This window comes from Haliotis rufescens, unplaced genomic scaffold (genome assembly GCF_023055435.1).
Source record: "Haliotis rufescens isolate VD_foot unplaced genomic scaffold, xgHalRufe1.0.p SCAF_2, whole genome shotgun sequence".
NCBI lineage: Eukaryota > Metazoa > Mollusca > Gastropoda > Lepetellida > Haliotidae > Haliotis > Haliotis rufescens.
Window position 1 is genome coordinate 50538691 of NW_025963890.1, and position 23816 is coordinate 50562506.

Consider the following 23816-nt stretch of genomic DNA (forward strand, 5'->3'; position numbering starts at 1 on the left):
TGTATACTCCCCAGGGAGCAGAGAATGAAAATCAAGTGCACACTACTCCATTGATTATAATAATAAAGCGCTTTGAGCATTGAGCTTCAGGGTGTGGATTTCATGCATTATAAATATGCACATTAATGTCATTTATTGACTGGGGTAGATAAGCACAAGAAGCAGCTGTTTCTGTGTAACGACCTGGAACCGATTTTGACGTCTTCAACTATTGAAAGTCTTTTTGCAAATATAAAAGTTATTATATCTGAAATGCTTGCTTGATTACAAATATTGTTTAAATTTTGTAAGTTCGCTACAAATAATGCAGCAGAAATTCATCAAATAATCAATCAAAAAGCCAATATTGACAGGCTAAATAATTTGTTTCTGCAAGAACACTTCTCAATACAAACAATGGTACCATTATAAAATTTGCGTTGCACACAGACAAGGGGAGATAACAATGAACATTTCCACAGCTTTGCATTGTGGAAATGAGTGGAAGATGGTTCAGATGTGGAAGAGATGAGTCCACTGGTTGCCAGAAATCAACAGTTACTTATCAGCCCCTACTACTGATGATTACAGACAGACAGAACATTGTGTAAACTTGGGACAAGTATTTAAGTTTGGTGTTTCTGCATGGGGATCCTACAGTGGTCTGTGTAATGTGACCTGTCACACAAAGATGGGCTGGAACAGGAGGCAGGTGCATCATATGTGACACTGTTTACTGTCGTATTCATCCACATCACAAATATCATCTTACATTTTTTCACAGCTGTCAACCTTTCTATTGATTTTTGGAAGTGCTACTTGATAAAAAGGCTTCCTTGATGACAAAAGTCACGATGTCAAGTACGGTTTCTCCCTACATAAGCCAGGAACAGTTTGGATTTCCATGGATTTACTACTACTGTAGAATATTATGACATAGATCTTCATTGTAAATCAAACATTTGCTAGGATTCTGTTATCAGGAGAATCAAATATAAATTCCTGTTTCCACCAAGTTCTGATAGAAGTGAGTGAGTGAGTGAGTATTGTTTTACCCCGCTTTTAGCAATATTCCAGCAATGTCACTGCCATGGACACCAGAAATGGACTTTACACATTGTACCCATGTGGGGAATCGAACCCAGGTCTTCGGCCGAATGAGCGAGTGCTTTACCCACTAGGCTACCCTACCTCCCCCTCTGATAGGACATTTTTCTCCATCATACAAATTTTGACAAGAATCCAGTTTTCATTCCAGACCACACCACTGCATTCTTGCACAATATCGTGAAAAGCCACATTTTATCAAACTCTTTGGGAGCCCTTTTATGTTTGTAATAACACTGAACAAACCATTCAGGTAGCATTCATTTTCAGTAGTTGATAAAACATATTTGCTAAAGATCGCTACAGTTTGCCATCAACCTAATGATAAATTGGTCATTCACATGTCTTCTGAACTAATCTCAGACTAGCAGTCGTTTAGTAGTTTAGAACCCTGCACATATTAACACTAAAATCTATAGAAAATAACACCACATGACAAGTTGAGCTCAGTGGCTTCTTATGGTTACGGAAAGGGTTTTGTCCCCCCAAACTGCCCCAATAGAAGAGTGAACTGGTACTTTGGCTTGCTTCAACCCAGACATAGATAACAGATAACAGGATACATAGGATATGTTTACTTCTGTATTGTCCGCACTCAGGGGGGGGGGACCTGTGTCCATGAGGAAACACAGGGGCGATTTAACTGCTGGCCCGTTGGTCCATGACCAGTTAAATCATGAAGAGCTTGCTGTAATGTAATTCAGATGGCCTGACCCACAAGTCAAAATTTCACCCCTTCTCTGTGCTGTGTTCAATTTTTTCAGTTGGATTATCGTGGAAGAATGACAATTGGCCACCATTTTGTAATGTTGTAAACAACATCATTACTTGCTCATAAATATCCGCAGAATGAGGCAAATGGAAGCCAAGATTTAATCTCAGAGTGCAGGAAAAAATGTTTTAGGGGTGAGGAGTTATAAATGTTTTGGAGCCCTGCTAGGTGACTATGTGACCTTATGTTTGGCCACTTTGTGGCCTCCACGAGTTAGTTTGGAGAAGGGCCAGTGACTTTTAGAAGGAGCAAGCCCTGCTGGCTTCACACATATATGTTGTTAAATCTACCCCTGGAAACATGTTTGTGAGCTGTCATGTGTTCAGATCACAGGACATACCACACACAAACCATTGTCCTAGATCTCATTCAACTCCATACATCATACAATAATGCAGTCCTACGTGCACAATGTTAAGCCATGGAACATTACAATTGACAACATTCATGGTTTTATCAACCATATCTCAAACAAATCTTTTGGCTGACAATATGTGTTAAAATTATAAGTCTGACAAGATTAATTCATAAACATAGCCATTCTCTTTTTTTCACACACCAGTGAGTTTTTTTAATGAATGTCTTATTAGTTTATTAATAATTTCAGAGCGAGAATGAAAGGCTTCAGCAACAAGATAATGGATGGAAGATGAAGTATGAAAACAATCTGAAAATGAGTAGGGTGTAAACAAGGTTGGGAAAAGTTGATGCAAGACGGTTAGGTACATACCTTAGTGCCAGATGCTAGATAGTCCCTGAAAAAGAGGAGAAGAGGTGAAGGTCAGATAAGGTCAAGGTCGGGAGAGATGCAAGACAAAGTCAAGAAACAGTTTCAAATCAGGCTTGTGGCAACTTTTAATCCCAAACATGAGAACAGTAACAGTCTGGCGACTTATCATAACACGAAACTCTTCACGTCATCATTGAATGTAACAGATTCTTGTAACAGTTGGGTTTCAGTTAGCCATTGCAAACATTTCATTAATAATTCATATATGGATTATTTCTACTTTCATCTAAGAAACCTGACAATGTTTGAGTAACGATACCTACATTCGAACTTTGTCGGGGATGAATATTGCAGATTCAGTTAAGTCACCATGTACTTTTATCTACACTTGTTCAGAGGCAGATATTTGGCCTTAAGTCTACAGCAAATGGCAGCAAACATTCCCCAATTGAAATAAATAAATTACCAAATTCATGTTAATATAGTATGGTCTTAAGCTGCTTTTAGCAATATTCCAGCAATAGCACAGCAGGAGACACAATATACAACACAGGGTTTTCAGCAAGATGACCAAAACAAGACCAATAAAAAGGCGACATTGTTGTATTGAAGTTAAAATACTTAGTGATAATTAATATACACTTCTTTTTAAATTATTTGCATAAAATACTAATTTTTTCCCAATCTCCATGCCAAGGGCACTTGGTTACGAATCCCAGACAAATCCATGTTTATTTAGAAATGTTTTAGTGGGAATGGTAGGTATCACTAATGTTAAATAACAAAGACACATATATATGTGAGGAATTTGATATGTCAATGTTGCCACAAACGTATTTGAAGACAGTTTGAACATGGAAGCAGTTGACCGCAGTAGCAGGGTATACACTGAAGGAGACAAGTACAGCAAGTTGTTGCATAGTGGTCAGATTCCCAGGAACAGAGTCAACAGAAGAAGCAGGTCATACTAGCATACCAGGCTGTGCTTTCACCTGACCACAACCAGGATCAAGCAGGTCTGTCATGGCTTGTGAACATGGCCATGATCCTATGATTCTAGCCATGACCCCAACCACGATCAAGCAGGTCTGTCATGGCTTGTGAACATGGCCATGATCCTATGATTCTAGCCACATGACCTCAACCAGGATTAAGCAGGTCTGTCATGGCTTGTGAACATGGCCATGATCCTATGATTCTAGCCACATGACCTCAACCAGGATCAAGCAGGTCTGTCATGGCTTGTGAACATGGCCATGATCCTATGATTCTAGCCACATGACCTCAACCACGATCAAGCAGGTCTGTCATGGCTTGTGAACATGGCCATGATCCTATGATTCTAGCCACATGACCCCAACCACGATCAAGTAGGTCTGTCATGGCTTGTGAACATGGCCATGATCCTATGATTCTAGCCACATGACCTCAACAACGATCAAGCAGGTCTGTCATGGCTTGTGAACATGGCAATGATCCTATGATTCTAGCCACATGACCCCAACCACGATCAAGCAGGTCTGTCATGGCTTGTGAACATGGCCATGATCCTATGATTCTAGCCATGACCTCAACCACGATCAAGCAGGTCTGTCATGGCTTGTGAACATGGCAATGATCCTATGATTCTAGCCATGACCTCAACCAGGATCAAGCAGGTCTGTCATGGCTTGTGAACATGGCCATGATCCTATGATTCTAGCCACATGACCTCAAGTGAATGAGTGAGTGAGTATGGTTTTACGCCGCTTTTAGCAATATTCCAGCAATTTCACAGCGGGGACACCAGAAATGAGCTTCACACATTGTACTCATGTCGGGAATCGAACCTGGGTTCTTGGCGTGACGAGCAAACGCTTTAACCACTAGGCTACCCGACCGCCCCCACATGACCTGAACCAGGATCAAGTAGGTCTGTCATGGCTCGTGGACATGGCCACGATCCTGGGCTTCTAGCCACATGACAACATCCCAGAACGTCTGTGAGCACTAGTGAACATAGAAATTAATGATAGAGCAAAAGGACATACATGTAATTGTGTTTCAAGGCCTGAACAGAAATGCCCAGTCAGGGTACAAATTTTTTGAATATTTTTTTTATGACCAGATCAAGTGTGGCGAGTCATGAACGGAAGCACATGTAATGGAAACATAATTGTATGTCGAGCCCACTGCGAAGACACAACAGGGTCGTAGATGATACCAGAGCAGAGAATAATGGCTACCTAGTACCAAGTGTTAATATTGCTGGAAGAAAACAAGCTGTTGATATCAAGACCAGACAATCCCATGCAATGCGCTGTCATAAAATATTTGTGCAAAGACACCCACAAACAGTTTAGTATTTCCTAAGGCCTTTGACAAAGAAACAGAATCACAGTATTTCATTTCATAATGTTCATGATGTTTTAGTTCTTCTAAAATACATGACACAGAATTTTTTCTGGATTTTTCACAAAATATTCTGAAGTGTATATAACCTTGGTGAATGTTTGAAAACCAGCACCATCCAACAGACACTCATGAATGTGGGAGGACCACCTCAAGTGAAGCTGTACCTGTTGTACAGACACCAAGGGATAGGTCTGATGCTGACACACCAAGTATCGTAACTGGGTTGAACCTGGGAGTCAAACCAGCGGATTCTGGTATCATTTTGTTTGTTTGTTGTTTAACGCCGCACTCAGCAATATTCCAGCTATATGACGGCGGTCTGTAAATAATCGAGTCTGCACCAGACAATCCAGTGATTGACATCATGAGCATCAATCCACACAATTGGGATCGATGACATGCATCAACCAAGTCAGCAAGCCTGACCACCCGATCCTGTAAGTCGCCTCTTACGACAAGCATGGGTTGCTGAAGACCTATTATACCACCGATCATCAAGGGTCAGATCCTGGTATTAAGGCAAGGGACACAAGTGTGGTGTGGCATGGTAGATCACCCACACCCTTGATCATGACTGTATTGACGTAACAACCAGTGTCATTTGAGAAATGGTCAAATGTACAATAACTCCCATGTAATTTAACAACCACAATGTCATTTGGGAAATGGTCAAATGTACAATAATTCCCATGTAATTTAACAACCACAGTGTCATTTGGGAAATGGTCAAATGTACAATAATTCCCCTGTAATTTAACAACCACAGTGTCATTTGAGAAGTCAAATGTACAACAACTCCCATGTAATTTAACAACCACAGTGTCATTTGAGAAATGGTCAAATGTACAACAATTCCATGTAATTTAACAACCACAGTGTCATTTGAGAAATGGTCAAATGTACAATAATTCCCATGTAATTTCTACTGTGTATTCTACTTTGTCTACAATATCTGAATATGCTGTGTAACGCTGAGCATGGTTTTTGAACAGGGGAAAAATATTTGTTGTGTGAAATAAATAGACTCTACCTTTATAACGAACTAATTAGCTTTACAAAACAAAATTGACTTTTGCATAGGTGGAATAAGATTAACAAACCGATAACATTTCATGATTATCTACAATGCTGCCAATCCAGCCTCGATCAAGATGCTACACAGTAAACATGCATGTCATCAAACATCACTGCCTGTACAAGAAACTCCTACAGATGATTCACACTAACACTACAATGCAATACATCATGATACATTGAAAGCTAACATACATAGAATGATAGATGAAGATTTTCCTACGATGACAGATCTTGATTTCGAGGTCCACCAAGGAAGTGTCGGGAACTGACTTGGACACACTTAGAATGACAATCACCTACCTGGTAACAGTGCTGTCGTGTGCCTACATGCCGTACGATCAATGAAATCCGTCTTAACAGTAACCTGATCGGTGCATCCCCATATACCGTAGTCAACTGTGACTCATTACATTTTACTTTCAATACAGCTAGCTTCAACACCTTGCACTCTATTTATAAATACAGTGTGATCGACATTCATGTGAGGAATATGTCGTACGGCCATCTGTTTATACAGCCCAGGCAAGTTGTGCACGATCCCTATATTGGTATACAGTGTTCAGTCTCACTGGTTATTATGTGTTGTTTGTTTGTTTGTTAGTTAGTTTAACGCTGCACTCATCAATATTCTCGCTATATGACAGCGGTCTATAAATAATCGCGTTACCAGTCATTCCACTGATTGACATCATGAGTGTTGATCCATGCAATTGGGATACAATGACATGCATCAACCAAGTCAGCGAGCCTGACCACCCAAATCCATTAGTCGCCTCTTACGACAAGCCTAGTCACCTGTTGCAGCAAGCATGGGTTGCTGAAGACCTATTCTTCCCCGGATCTTCACGGGGCATGATGTAACAGCCAAGGCTGGTTTGTGAGGTTACCAAACAATCATAATCATACTGACAATTAGTTCATGCTTAAGATATACAACTCGAAAGAAGTTAAAGAGCTCCCGATTCTTTTCATAATTACTATAGTTACTGTCAGGCCAGGGACGGTGGTGTAGCCTAGTGGTTAAAGCGTTCGCTTGTCACACTAAAGACCCAGGTTCGATTTCCCACATGGGTACCCTGTGTGAAGCCCGAGATATTGCTTGAATATTTCTAAAAGCGGCGTAAAACCAAACTTGCTTTCATGCCATGACAGATGAACTATTGTTTTATGATAGAAGCAGGTGATCTCTAACTTCTTTGAGAAGTACGTACAAAAAATATTTTTCAAAGCTTAAATCATTAACTACTGAAAAATATTTATTGTTTTTTTTCCCAGGTTAAATGTAATAGAAAAAAACATACATACCATTGTGCATATTCTATGCAGACATTACTCTGTCATGGAGGGTTTCTATTAATTCTTTAGCAAAATCTATCACAATATCTAGAACAATGTTTATACAAGGTTACATAGATTAGATATATACTGATTTTATTAAACATTGGAAAATATTATTCAAGAATATAACACTCCAGGATGCATGTGGATGTCACGAGAGTATTTTAATCAGGAAACCGATATGATTGTCAGTTGCCATGGTAATAACATCAGATGGCCTGAGACATCTCACCCTGCAGTCTGTCTGTCCCCTGCTTGGCAGTTAGATTGGTTTAACTTTCTCAATGACTGTGTTTAAAGAAGGAGACTGCCCATCATACAGCTTCCATAACTGCCCTAACTATACATTCTGAGTCCGTGAATACTCGGGTAAGACACTTTCACAGACAACCTTACCTTGTGAAGCTTTCCATGATAGTTTTCCTGACATAAAAAACTACCAATGTAAATTCCCAAGTCTGAGGCTGATCTGAGAATGTAGCCTAACAATGGCCCTGAAACAATGTCTAAGTGCAGAAAGACATGGGTGTAACAGTAGCAAAAGCTTCCCATGAACCTAACCCCTCCGTTCTCATGATCAGAACACAGAGGAAAGAATATAATCCCTCTGCCCCATGCACACTGTAGAAACTTAGCAGATTGGAACACTGAATCTGTTTAGCAAATCACGAAAGCGATCTCTGAGCCCAGTCCATTGAATAGGCATGTTCGTACCTTAACACACAATATCCCAATTTGGATGGATTATCTCCCCTTTTTCTGTCATGGGTCAGCAGATACAATGCCAAAAGAAGCCATTGTGTCAAACTTACCAACTGCCAGGTATTGTCACGCCATCGGAAATAGTTATGGAAATTATTTACATATATACATGTATATGGATTACAAAATAGGACAATAGTTCCTTTCATCTCACATTCCAACCCTCTCCTAACCCACCCCAAATTAACATGACAAGCGGCATGACCTGAATTTCAGAAGGGTGGGGGACCGAATGGAAATCTCTTTCTTAAAATAGGATCACAAATAATTTTTTAAATGATGGCTCTCACCAAAGCTTGTGACTGTAATGACAGCATGCATTTCCCCATCAAGTATTCCACACAAGCCCACTCAGCCCATGCTGACTTCAATTAGGAGAGCATCATACATTATACAGTCTGTAAGTGAATGATAACCTATTTACAAATTCTGTCATTTTTCAACATCACTGATGGCTTCCTAATGTTGTCTTGTTTACCTTTCAATTTATATTTCAAAGGGTGTGTTAAACCGGTGCATAATTGCTTCAGTAGAGAAGGGTTTGTGCTTGAGAATACATAGATTGAGCAACCCCTGGCCGTGGATCTATTCTTTGTTGTATACACACAGCCATGTGTAATATATATATATATATCAACCTCACTGTAGCAAGAACAAACTTGCAAAACACATGGAGGAATAAGGCTCAAACAATCCCTGTAAAAATATTTGGTAATTTACAACAGTATCACAGACAAAACTAAGCACCAGCCTTCTAGCTAAAACCAATCTAGATAATGGGGAATCTATTTCTACATCATGTTTCAGGCTTTAGATATTTAATGTTGACATATACTTATGCTACATACTTTATTTATCAAATGGTACAATTGTTTTAATTCATTAGCCAAACTCTGGAACAATACGTCCTGTGTGCGAATCACTGGGTATATAATGGTTTCATTGATCAGCAGCAAGGCCTCGGATGAAACATATCACAATATCACAACTACACAACTTCAACCAACACGGCCAGTGTTTGAAACTAACAGGGTCTGACAAGGACGGCTATCTTATGACAGTAGGAGGTCGAAATTAGGCATGACAGTTTAGGGGGGTGTAAATATCGCTTTACGTGGCATCAGCAATCTTTCAGCCAAAGCCACGGAAGACTGGAAGAAAGCTGATAGGGCGTAAAACAAAATTTACTCACGCCTAGACTTTCATGCATGAAGGATTTCGACCACTGATTGACATCGGATATTTACTTGTGAAATCACGATTATAACTTAATGCTACACCTTGTGTGACATGTAATCAACGGATGGACGAGCTTTCTGCCTGATTAGAACCAGTGTATATGTTTCTACTTCCACATGGACAAAGATTGTTTCGACAGATTCCATTTTTCTCAACAACCACATATCAAAACACATTAAAATTAGTCAACTGCAACTTCCCAAATGCTTGCATAAACTCCTCCTGGAATCAAATGTTGTGTTTGAAATGTGAAACACTTGTCCAATGGCTTCTAGAAGTACATGCAAATTAATATCAAACTAGCAACTTAATCATTAATTCCTTCACAAACGTCTTAGGGAATTGGGAAACAGAGCTGGTTGAAAGAGTTATTCCCTTTCACCATATCACCTAGCACCAACTCACTATTCACAGCAACCACGGTTATATTACCGCTATTGACGTCGTGAAACGAACCTTGGTTGACAGAGAATGGCTACTTACATATATCGTAACTGCCATACTTTGACTCATTAAAAGTCATACGTGTAGTTTGACTATCATATGTCAACCAATTGTTTCTGCGATGGAAATAGCGAGATCGTGCGAAACGTCAACAGTGATTTATCAAATTGTTCCATGCAAAGAAAGTATCAGACAAATCACAAAAGTGTTATCGCTTAACCTTGGTTATTGTTCTCCTTATTTTGAAGATATATCGTAGCAATTAAAATAACATATAAGAATATATTTTTCATAGTAAAACAGTAGTCTGAGATACTATTTTTTCTGATCATTGCATCAAATTCTTTTCCATGATATTATAGGGTATATTTTAACACAATCACCGGTAGATTGGGAGAAAATGTGTGTACAGCTGGTTGCTATTTCCAGCTTAGTTTACGAGACAATACACACGGTAATCTTAATCCCTACATATAAAACAATGCGAAGCATAACAAGAAATACAATCAAAATGGTGACGTTTAATCGCAAATTTCACATTTTCATTGACAAAGTTTATTATAGCATTGTTCATTCACCTGAAGCGATACAATGCAGTGTTTTTTACCAACAGGAAAAGAGTTTGATGAAAGTGTAACCTTTACATAGGCCAACCCCTTTCTACAGAATCTTTTTTCTGGACTTCAAAATTCGGCTGATCTACGTTCATATATGGTAGTTCTGTGGTGTGCAGTGCATGGGAGCCATCTATTGTTGAGTTGACTAAACGAACAGTCACATAGTTTTTTTTTAGTGACTGAAGATACCAATAGCTTTATCCTGTCCTCATGATTCATGTATGCAAATTTGAAGGGAATTACAGCTGAGGCCAGCATATCACTGTAAGAAAGTACAAAGTTACACAAGCGGGTGCTGGCAAGCCAAGGATCCCCAACATAGTCTTCAAACCCAAGAGAAGACGATCCTGCCGCACACACAGAAACGTGTTTCCCCAACATAGTCTTCAAACCCAAGTGCAGACAATCCTGTCGCACACACAGAAACGTGTTTCCCAAACACAGTCTTCAAACCCAAGAGCAGACAATCCTGTCGCACACACAGAAACGTGTTTCCCAAACATAGTCTTCAAACCCAAGAGCAGACAATCCTGTCGCACACACAGAAACGTGTTTCCCAAACATAGTCTTCAAACCAAAGAGCAGACAATCCTGCCGCACACACAGAAACGTGTTTCCCAAACAGTCTTCAAACCCAAGAGCAGACAATCCTGTCGCACACACAGAAACGTGTTTCCCAAACATAGTCTTCAAACCCAAGAGCAGACAATCCTGTCGCACACACAGAAACGTGTTTCCCAAACATAGTCTTCAAACCCAAGAGCAGACAATCCTGTCGCACACACAGAAACGTGTTTCCCAAACATAGTCTTCAAACCAAAGAGCAGACAATCCTGTCGCACACACAGAAACGTGTTTCCCAAACATAGTCTTCAAACCCAAGAGCAGACAATCCTGTCGCACACACAGAAACGTGTTTCCCAAACATAGTCTTCAAACCCAAGAGCAGACAATCCTGCCGCACACACAGAAACGTGTTTCCCAAACATAGTCTTCAAACCCAAGAGCAGACAATCCTGTCGCACACACAGAAACGTGTTTCCCAAACATAGTCTTCAAACCCAAGAGCAGACAATCCTGTCGCACACACAGAAACGTGTTTCCCCAACAGTCTTCACACCCAAGAGCAGACAATCCTGTCGCACACACAGAAACGTGTTTCCCAAACATAGTCTTCAAACCCAAGAGCAGACAATCCTGTCGCACACACAGAAACGTGTTTCCCCAACAGTCTTCAAACCCAAGAGCAGACAATCCTGTCGCACACACAGAAACGTGTTTCCCCAACATAGTCTTCAAACCCAAGAGCAGACAATACTGCCGCACACACAGAAACGTGTTTCCCAAACATAGTCTTCAAACCCAAGAGCAGACAATCCTGTCGCACACACAGAAACGTGTTTCCCAAACATAGTCTTCAAACCCAAGAGCAGACAATCCTGTCGCACACACAGAAACGTGTTTCCCAAACATAGTCTTCAAACCCAAGAGCAGACAATCCTGTCGCACACACAGAAACGTGTTTCCCCAACAGTCTTCACACCCAAGAGCAGACAATCCTGTCGCACACACAGAAACGTGTTTCCCAAACATAGTCTTCAAACCCAAGAGCAGACAATCCTGTCGCACACACAGAAACGTGTTTCCCCAACAGTCTTCAAACCCAAGAGCAGACAATCCTGTCGCACACACAGAAACGTGTTTCCCCAACATAGTCTTCAAACCCAAGAGCAGACGATCCTGCCGCACACACAGAAACGTGTTTCCCCAACATAGTCTTCAAACCCAAGAGCAGACAATACTGCCGCACACACAGAAACGTGTTTCCCCAACATAGTCTTCAAACCCAAGAGCAGACAATCCTGTCGCACACACAGAAACGTGTTTCCCAAACATAGTCTTCAAACCCAAGAGCAGACAATCCTGCCGCACACACAGAAACGTGTTTCCCCAACATAGTCTTCAAACCAAAGAGCAGACAATCCTGTCGCACACACAGAAACGTGTTTCCCCAACATAGTCTTCAAACCCAAGAGCAGACTATCCTGTCGCACACACAGAAACGTGTTTCCCAAACATAGTCTTCAAACCCAAGAGCAGACGATCCTGTCGCACACACAGAAACGTGTTTCCCCCACAAGGCATACAACAGCTTTAGAAATTGGCACTGGTCCTATAGTCCTTGCCCACCTGCTCAATAAGTAACCTAAGGACAAGTAGAAATATGCTCTTTCAAGGGTTTTTATATATATGTTATCATTATAAGGACTAGTGGTCTAAAACTAAGTTTCTATCGCTGTCAAAATTGACATACATCTTCGATTTCATCTACTTAAAATTTTCTTCAGAAATGTATGTGCTGTCCGTCATCTCTGAATCATGTCACTGTTTGTCAATGCTACAGGAGAGGGCGTGTCGCACTACCACCCAGCCAGCCGGCCTTCCTGTCCCTGCCACATCCTCAAGGTCAGACAGTGGGAGTTCACTTACCAAGACAAAAACTCTCCGGAAGCAACTCCTTGAATGGCTTGGTTCTGCAGCTTCATTAATGACATCCCAACAGTCCGTTTTCTGGTACTAAGCTGCATGTTTCACATCAAGCAGTGATGTAATAGGTGGGCTATACATAGAAACAAGGAACACTGATTGCTATGGGTCCGACCAATAGATGTCTTATGAACAATTAATTCACTTCATACTGCCACGTTTGGGACAAAGCTGTTGGTGGAGCCAACATGATTTGACCTTTCACTGATTCTGATTCATGACATCAAAATACCTACTTGTCTGTTTATGGTGGATTTTATAACTCAACCCATCATAAATCCCATCAAAGAGGTCAGCCAAAATATATAAAGATATCTCAAATGCTCTTGCGATAATCTCAGACATCTCATATACTCTAACAGTAGTCTTGGGTAAATAATGTCTACGGTCTTATAACAGATCTTAGCATTCCGACATTAAAATTCATATTCTAAATCCCAAAGGCATTTCAATGCAATAGGTTAATGAGTTTGGTATTTAGACGATCCATGAAACATCTAAAAACTGTTTTGTCAAAAGGGTCACTTGTCTTTATGATTAGTTCATAAAGATACACCTGTATTGCACATTGAATCATTCATGAAGTTTACTTGCTCTCTGATACTGCAGTTAGAATTTTCCAGCCTTATCCCCAAAGCCTGTAAACAAGCTAGGCCGTGACAGAAGTTCAACTGACTTTTTGGAAGGCACTGAGCTTGTTACTGAGTCTAGGCCAAACAAACCAGTGGCTGACATTGTGAGCACGACCATTAGTATCAGTTTATGACACAATTAACTTAGTCACATCTCCATCAGCTGACTCACTAAGGAGCCCCTTGTATGTTGCTGGAGATGACTTCTACTCTGGAGTGAGTATTGTTTTATTGCTTTCAGCAATATTCCAGCAATATCACGGTGGGGGACACAAAAAAATTGGCTTCACACACTGTACCCATGTGGGGAGTCGAACCCGGGTTTTCAGAGTGATCAGCAAAAACTTTAACCACTAGGCTACCCAACCTCCCTTCTGATAGGACATTCTTCTCCATCACACAAAGTTTGACAATCCAGTGTTCATTCCAGACCATACCATTGCATTCCGGCCCAATATGGGCAAAAGACACATTTTATCAAACTCTTGGGGAGCACTTTTATGTTTGAAATAACACTGAACAAAATGGTAGCATAGGTTGCTTGAAATCTACCCTGAAATCCCCACTGAAGTACACTGCCATCTTATCTTGACTGGCTCTTCTCTGGCCTTGACTTTTCATATTTATGTGTAGAAGCCATGGCCTCAGCAATGAAAGGGAAATGAAGTTCCCACACAGAAAACAGCTTTATTTTCTCAACATTTGATCAAATAATAAACATACTGGCAAACAACAGAAAATAAGAATTTTCCATTCAATATATGATCCTCGCTTTTAATGTGACAATTTCTTAAGATAAGGTCATATTTTATTGCACTAACAATCCATTTAGGATCAGTTGTATGACGGCGACGAATATAAAAACATTAATCTGACAAGCAAATCAACACCCAAATGGGAAACATGGCCAAGTAGGCGGAGTGATGGTGTGCACTGAGCTACATACATGTATGGACATTGTTAGATTGATTGATTGATATAGTATGAAAGAAGTCATAAACATTCCTATCTGCTAGTAATAGAGACATCATTTGGATCATTAAAATTTCTTTCACATTTTCTTTTCCCGATTTATTGTAATTATCACTGGCTAAAATAGATCTGTTTGTGATCTGGGGAAATAATAAGAAGCAGCGGCAGGTTATCTGTTATGCTAACTGAACAAAAAAAAATTTTATTGGGGACAGGAGTGCGTGGGTTGGTGGGCTCCCCAACCACCCAGCTAAGGAACCATATTCCATCATCAAAGATTGACTAATTGATAGAAGCAACAACGTAAGTAGTCGCTTCTAACCCCTTTCATACCACCAGACAATAGAGTAAGTAGTCGATACATCTTTATTTGAAATAGTACCTCTCCGTATGTAGTGTAATGTTCTGGATCAATACTCCATGACAACTCCAATCTTTGATGAGCTGAGCAAGTCTTCAGATTACGAATATTTTCTATCGACAAAGCCCACTGCAGGGAACAACTACCTTCAGCAATGTAAGTGCAGGATTGCTGGCCAGGAACAGAACAGAGGAATCTTTGTTAATCCAAGTCAGGTGCTCCACAATGAAGTCGTTCATTGATATGCATAATATTCATATCTGGCGATCCAAAGAAATACAAATGGTGCCATGACAAATATCTGATTTGTCCATGGGGCCCTGTCAACAATGAATTTGTTCATTCCTAAACCTATCCCTGACGACTGAGGCGCCTTTACATCAATGCTCCCTGTTGATAGGGAAATATATTTTATATTCACTTCCCCCTTTCTCAGCTGAACCTTCTTTCGTGTTTCTTAGTACACTTCTTCACAGAGCATGATATGTTCCAATCTGGTCTCCTGGAAACATGCCTGACATATCGGGTACAGCAATCACACAACATGTTAAGGCTGGCAGTCTGTGCATGGTGTTCTACCATGACATGTCAAGGCTGACAATCTGTGCATGGTGTTCTACCATGACATGTCAGGGCTGGCAATCTGTGCATGGTGTTCTGCCATGACATGTCAGGGCTGGCAATCTGTGCATGGTGTTCTACCATGACATGTCAGGGCTGACAATATGTGCATGGTGTTCTGCCATGACATGTCAAGGCTGACAATCTGTGCATGGTGTTCTACCATGACATGTCAGGGCTGGCAATCTGTGCATGGTGTTCTGCCATGACATGTCAGGGCTGGCAATCTGTGCATGGTGTTCTACCATGACATGATGGTGCTGGCAATCTGTGCATGGTGTTCTACCATGACATGTCAGGGCTGGCAATCTGTGCATGGTGTTCTACCATGACATGGGAAGAACAGCAACCACAACATGGTGTTCTACCATGACATGTCAGGGCTGACAATATGTGCATGGTGTTCTGCCATGACATGTCAGGGCTGGCAATCTGTGCATGGTGTTCTACCATGACATGTCAGGGCTGTCAATCTGTGCATGATGTTCTACCATGACATGTCAAGGCTGACAATCTGTGCATGGTGTTCTACCATGACGTCAGGGCTGGCAATCTGTGCATGGTGTTCTGCCATGACATGTCAGGGCTGGCAATCTGTGCATGGTGTTCTACCATGACATGTCAGGGCTGGCAATCTGTGCATGATGTTCTACCATGACATGTCAAGGCTGACAATCTGCGCATGGTTTTCTACCATGACGTCAGGGCTGGCAATCTGTGCATGGTGTTCTACCATGACATGTCAGGGCTGCCAATCTGTACATGGTATTCTGCCATGACATGGGAAGAACAGCGACCACAACATGGTGTTCTACCATGACATGTCAGGGCTGGCAATCTGTGCATGGTGTTCTAACACGACATTGTCGTAAGAGGCAACTATGTTGTCATAAGAGGCGACTAGCAAGATCAGGTGGTAAGACTCAATCTTTTATGCATGTCATCATGTCCTATCAGAACAGGGCGAACTTTAGATGCACTTGTCATGGCAGGGGAGGAATATGCATGTTACGTCCAACATGACATACACATGTCATGGCAGGGGAGGAATATGCATGTTACGTCCCACATTCAATACACCTGTCATGGCAGAGGAGGAATAAGCATGTTACGTCCCACATTCAATACACCTGTCATGGCAGGGGAGGAATACACATGTTATGTCCCACATTCAATACACCTGTCATGGCAGGGGAGGAATAAGCATGTTACGTCCCACATTCAATACACCTGTCATGGCAAGGGAGGAATATGCATGTTACGTCCCACATTCAATACACCTGTCATGGCAGGGGAGGAATAAGCATGTTACGTCCCACATTCAATACACCTGTCATGGCAGGGGAGGAATAAGCATGTTACGTCCCACATTCAATACACCTGTCATGGCAGGGGAGGAATAAGCATGTTACGTCCCACATTCAATACACCTGTCATGGCAGGGGAGGAATATGCATGTTACGTCCCACATTCAATACACCTGTCATGGCAGGGGAGGAATACGCATGTTACGTCCCACATTCAATACACCTGTCATGGCAGGAGAGGAATAAGCATGTTACGTCCCACATTCAATACACCTGTCATGGCAGGGGAGGAATATGCATGTTACGTCCCACATTCAATAAACCTGTCATGGCAGGGGAAGAATACGCATGTTACGTCCCACATTCAATACACCTGTCATGGCAGGGGAAGAATACGCATGTTACGTCCCACATTCAATACACCTGTCATGGCAGGGGAAGAATACGCATGTTATGTCCCACATTCAATACACCTGTCAGGGCAGGGGATGAACACGCATGTTACGTCCCACATTCAATACACCTGTCATGGCTGGGGAGGAATAAGCATGTTACGTCCCACATTCAATACACCTGTCATGGCAGGGGAGAAATATGCATGTTATGTCCCACATTCAATACAGCTGTCAGTGCAGGGGATGAATATGCATGTTACGTCCCACATTAAATACAGCCGTTATGGCAGGGGAGGAATACGCTGTTACATCCCACATTCAATACACCTGTCATGGCAGGGGAGGAGGAATACGCATGTCATGTCCCACATTCAAAACACATGGCAGGGGATGAATACGCATGTTTTAGGCTAACTTTGGATACACTTATCAGTGGGTAGAATATGCTTGTTGTGTTCTCCATCGAGTGTTTAGGAACTTCAAAGACATGAATTAACTCATTGATCTTAATACAAACACAGATCTTGATTTGAGGCTATGACAGAAGTTATGAAAACTGAAATACCACAAAAACAACCACCATCACAGGTGAAAACCATTCACTTGCTACACTTCAGCTTTAAATCTGCCCACACCTTATTTTAATTTTTTTTTTCCTTGACTGGCTTCATTCTTAAAAGGCCTAGAAGATCTAAGGCCAAGACATGTAGTGGGGAAGTGTCACCTATCAGGCACATGTCTCACACCCACAGTCCCTCCCTTCAGTGTGTGACTCCCTGTGAAGAAGACACAAATCACTTTCACATCTTGGTGCAACTAGGCGAAGCATCCAGGGTGCTCCAGCTATTTGGTAAATCAAAGCATGTGTCACGGTTTGTGTACAAGCTTCAGCAAACATGGCCTGTGTTAGATTTTCGTTTCTATTAATGACTGACAATTAATCCAAAAAAGAACTAGAATGTGTTTTTACTCAAAAAACAAATCCCCCCATCTTTTTTTCCCTTGGATACATTAGTTAAGTTGTAACTGTAAATGTGATTGTAAATTGGAGTGAGTGAGTATGGTTTTACGCCGCTTTTAGCAATATTTCAGCAATATCACGGCGGGTGACACCAGAAATGGGCTTCACACATTGTACCCATGTCGGGAATCGAACCCGGGTCTATGGCGTGATGAGCGAACGCTTTAACCACTAGTCTACCCGACCGCCCCTTGTAAATTGGAAAAACAATAACAGCAAATTATAGCATGGAAAGATAATGGTTTCATGCAGAAATATTCATTAGCTGTAGAGCTTGGCGGGAAAGCAAAATGCTACTTGTTTGAGACTTAGTCCACAACAAATTTGAAAAAATAAAAATTTAAATATGAAAAGGCAACAGTCAAGCATGTTGTCACTGCACATGTATAGTTTCATGCAAACATATTCTTATAAGTTTGAAAGTTATGGCTCAGAAACAAAGCGAAGAGTTGTTCGAGATTAAGTCGAAATTGTTTCCATAGAAACACAAGAAAATAAATTTAAGAATAATTCCAAATAGCAAAAGGCACCAATTAATTTGATGAGCAATGCATATGGAAAGTTTTGTGGAAAAAAACATTAAACTGTTTTCAAGTTACGACTCGGAATAGGATGGGAACACTGACCCCAACCCTAACAGGAACCAACCAAAAATAATTTGTCTCCGATCCCTTTGTTGGGAGGAGGGAGGAATAATTTTCTTCGAAACCATTTGAAGTGAGGTTAGTATACTTGCTTAAGATTTCTACCACTGACATGTAAGTATGAAGCTTATGTGTGGTAGCCACATCAACAGGTACACACACACCAGTTTATCACGACCTACAGGGTTGACTTGACTTCAGTAAATTGGGGAAGATCATATTTATTATCTGTTCAATCCAAAACATTTTGGTAATAAATACATAACTGTGACGTGATATACATGAATAACACTTCTGGACCCACTTGCACAAAGCGATCTTAGCGCTAAGATGATCATAACTACTGTTGTTTCTGATCAAAAACTGTTGATTTGCTTATTCATATCTTTAAAATATTTATAACAATAATCATGCGATGCAAATCACCTATGTGTAACCCGAGTTGGGAGTTTTTAATTCTAATTTGAAAATATTAATTAGCTGTGGTCTGGTTTAGAATGGCTCTGAGAACACCGCCATAAATCCCTGTTCTAAAACAAGCAATCTCATTAATGTGGTCTCAGGGTGCCTGTTGTTGTGAGCAGTAACAGACTTAGATTTGAAACTGACTTTCTGACTTCATTGTGTTAGCTAAGTACTCACAATCATATCACAGGATAAGTGAAGAACATGAGCGATTGAGTTGTGAACAGTAATTTGGTCATACCATGGCATGTCAGCTTTATATGGAGAGAAAGCTCATGCTGGTCTTCTACGCATACCATTTTGGAAAACACACAAGCACTGCTATTGTGCAGACAAACCAAGTTTCATTAAAGAATCTGAAATTCGAGCCCTTGATCACAGAATCCACACATTGCTGAAACTGATGTCTACATGTTCCACTTGGATCCACACTTCCAGTCACTCGGCTGATATGAAGCCAAGGTGAAAAGTTCCACACCATTCCACACACTGCTGAAGCTGAGGGTAATATTTTCAACAAAGTTCCCCTCACTGCAATCCAGGTTTATATGTCTTATTTCCACACAGCTGTCTGTACGTTCCACATTTCAGTACACTGATGTAGTCGCACATGTTGTTGAAGTCACAGTGAAAAGTTCCAAAAGTAGCTGAAACCAGGTCACAAGTCATACATAGCTGAAAACACTCTCTATATATTCCACATTTCCATAAAATTATGTACTTGCACCCACTGTCCAGGTCAAATGTTCCACAAAGTTCATTACATGGGTGAAATCTGATGTCATGTTTTCCACAGAGCTCCACACACATGTGAAATCTGGTGAAATGTTCCACAAAGTTCCACACACAACTGAAAACAATGTCTGATAATACTTGCAGAAAAAGACACCACATACAAATGTGACCTTGATAACACAAAATAACACTGGGTGATAACTTGATAAGAAATTTACAAAGTTTTAATCATACTATTGCTCAAGTCTTGACCACAAGTATGTATACTTCTTCAAAAGAAGTTGAATAACACCCAATTATTTCATATTTCTATAGTTTATCTGTCATGGCATGAAAGAATGAAGTGTTCCTTAACTTCCTTCGAGTAGTATATATGACACCTGTGGAGGAAGCCAAGTCAACGGTAGTGTTCTTGCATATTTTGCATGCCCTCATTTTGCAGAGCTACTAAATTATTCAGGAGAGATAACTAGTTCAATCAATACCAACTATCACAAATGTCGGTCGGAGTAATGTAGATTCATCATCTCAAATCTCTTCCTTATTACATTCATTCAATGAAAAACTAGGGAACACAAAAAGTAACAAAAATAACACATCACACTGATACAACAATAGGTCCCATGATTGGAATATAATTCAGCAGCTCTTAACCTTCTTATCCCTGCATGGGATCTCCTCTTGTAGCCATTCTTCAAAGCATGCAAGTGCTGGTAACATTTTCATAACTTATCACCATTACAGAATATTCTTGTGAAACTCAAAAACACATTTACAAACATGCCAAATATACAATTTAATTTTGCTGTTTCCAGCAAAGGATAACAACGATGAATAACAAAATAAACATGTCACAGAGGTTCAGTTCTACAAAGATACAACCCACATTGTGTGCATACCCCTCTTCTTGTAGCATACTAAACATCTATGAATTCGGGAATTCTAGATAGAAGGAAACACCATCAGCCAGGCCATGACAGTTAAATGATAGTTGCCCTTCCTCGGTTTGTCACCTATCTTGGGACTATCTGCTTTGTCAAGGATCGATCTACTGCGCCGACATATAGCTGGAATATTGCTGAGTGCGGCATAAAAACAACAAACAAACAAACAAATACTGCACCAGAAATGGGCTTCACACATTGTCCCCTTGCAGGGAATCAAACCCTGTTCTTCAGCATGCCAGATGAATTCTTTAACCACTAGGCTACCCCGCCGGCCCAAAATACTTAGAACATAACCCCACCGGCCCAAAATACTTAGAACATACGGCATAAATAAATTATGTTTACTTGTTGCTAAACGCCACACAGCAATATGCCAGCTATATGACGGCGGTCTGTAAATAATTAAGTCTGGACCAGACAATCCAGTGATTGACATCATGAGCATCAATCCACTCAATTGGGACATGATGACATGCATCAACTAAGTCAGCGAGCCTGACCACCCAATCCAGACAGTCGCCTCTTACGACAAGCATGGGTTGCTGAAGACCTATTCTAACCCAGATCTTCATGGGTTAAATAAATTATGTGGGTCTGATTAACCGACCAACCCTAACAAAGTGTCCTGACCACAACTTGTTTTCAGTGGTATTTGATTTCACTATTCATAGCAAAAATGCCCCATGTTTGAAAATTTATACCCAACACTGCTACATTATAAAGGCTCCTCCAACTTCTCTGCAGGTTCTTATTAGGCTAAAGAAAAAAATAGTCTTGGTTCTCAGGCACCGTCCACATCATTATAAAGTCTTGTTTTTATTTTCATTTTTAAAATGCCCCAAATATCCTTAAATATTCCAAATCCAACAGTAGTCAAATACTGTATTCTAGTATTTTACTCAGCAAGGAATACATTTATGTAGGGAGGCCCTTTCCCAGGTTGATTGTATACAACTGTTTACTTGGTTACATACTAGCTTGAACAACCAAAAAATTCGGTATTGTGAAATACCATGCCCAAATGTTCTCCCAGGTCAGCTCATACTTACACCAACTAATATTTTGTCACGTCAGCAAATAATACTGAATTGCTAATTCCACACTTTTTCTAAATCGTTATAGTTGGCATGGATCAAGTTCTTCTATGGTCGACATAACTTGATACTGTTGAACAATAAAAAAGTTCTAATGGTTGAGAAATGGTGGGGATTTTGTCATTGATTGTTAGTCCCAAATGTTTTGTTCCAACCAATCAATCAATCAATAATAATCGGTTTCTTTTTTTTCTGAAACTGTACGCCAAATGTTTTACCATTTTTTTCTAAACTGAAACTTAATTGAACTGAAATAGTTGACTGGTTGCATATTGATATTGACTGTGTAATTATTTACAGCTAAAAGGAATGTTCCAAACCGTAAAACATATTTTTTCTCTGGAATCTTACACTTGATCACTGCATCCTTACAGGGCCTGAGAGTAGCAAATCTTTCATTACAGTCTTCAGACCAGTACTAGTTCCAACACAATTTGAATTTTTTTTTATCTTAACAGTCGGCCTTCATAGATCTCACCAGACTAACAGATTAAAAGTAATTGCATAAGTGGCAAAAAAAATGTTAAAAAAAACACCTTTCATATACAAAAGTACCTAAATCCAAACCGAAAAATAGGATTTAAGATGACATGTCCTATCTTGTCAAATGCAAAAAAATACAGCTGTTCCACATATATGTAATTGTAATGCCTTAAATATGAAGTGAAATTTGTGAAGATTAATTCCTCAACAGTGTCCTCAGAACACGTAGATCTACATATTGACAATCAAACCAGACACTGGCAATCATTCATGATTGTCATAGCAGAAAGACAATATTATGATGAATTTTCTTTTTAAATGTTTAGTTTTCATAACTCAATGAACATTAAGTTCTATCTTCAAGGAAAGGCAAGTGATTCATAATGAAGTTATTTATATGAAGGTGAATAAGGTAAAGCTGCATGGTGAGAAATGACCTCTTCGCGAGAAAGCGGATATCATAACTGATGTGTCCGTCCATTCAAGATGCATTCTGACGTCACCACTGAAGGGGAAAATGAATTTACAATCAAAGGGAATCTCCGACCAGTCGAAGAATTGGTCTCTAACACAATATCTGTTTAATTAGTAAATCCAATCACCAGAAAGATCAAACTCGACTTGTAGCCTGTACACAAATTAGGCTAAGTCAATACACACTGAGTACACACACCAGTTCCCCATGTTTTGACAAGTTGACCAGGAAACATGCTGGTAGATTCGTGGCGCTTAGCGGCAGCACAAATGGCTATATCGCCTCTGTCACGCATCGGAAAACATTGGCAGAGGTCTATCTGAATCAAATTATTGTCTTTGTGATGGAAAACATATTCTGATTTGTAGGACAGTTGTGTAATCGGCGAATTACCGGGTCTCCGTGATCCACATGTGGCTAGATGACGAAGCATGGCGACACTAACAAAGAACACAATGACGACAAATGACAGCGGTTTTTATACAAATACAAATCAATAAATGACTTTTTTATATATGGTCGAGCAGGACTCAAGTATACAAACAGCTGTCAAGCCCTAGACTTACCCGTCCATATCTCTTCCTCAAATATAACCGTTTCAAACTTCGGTCTTCTACACACAAACACTGGGTTCTCTTCAAAATGGCGGTAAACTGAG

The 23816-nt window shown here is 40.4% G+C and overlaps 1 protein-coding gene across 1 annotated transcript in view; it reads right to left on the reverse strand.

Moving 5' to 3' along the window:
* The window catches only part of LOC124118387 (polypyrimidine tract-binding protein 1-like), a 148428-nt gene extending 124612 nt beyond the window's left edge, over positions 1 to 23816 (reverse strand). Inside the window, exons 1-2 of the mRNA XM_046480480.2 lie at positions 23725 to 23816; positions 2589 to 2613 (exon numbers count right to left, since the gene is read on the reverse strand). Coding sequence (XP_046336436.1) covers positions 2589 to 2613; positions 23725 to 23732 — 33 coding nt within the window. The 5' untranslated portion in view covers positions 23733 to 23816. The remainder of the gene's footprint in view (positions 1 to 2588; positions 2614 to 23724) is intronic.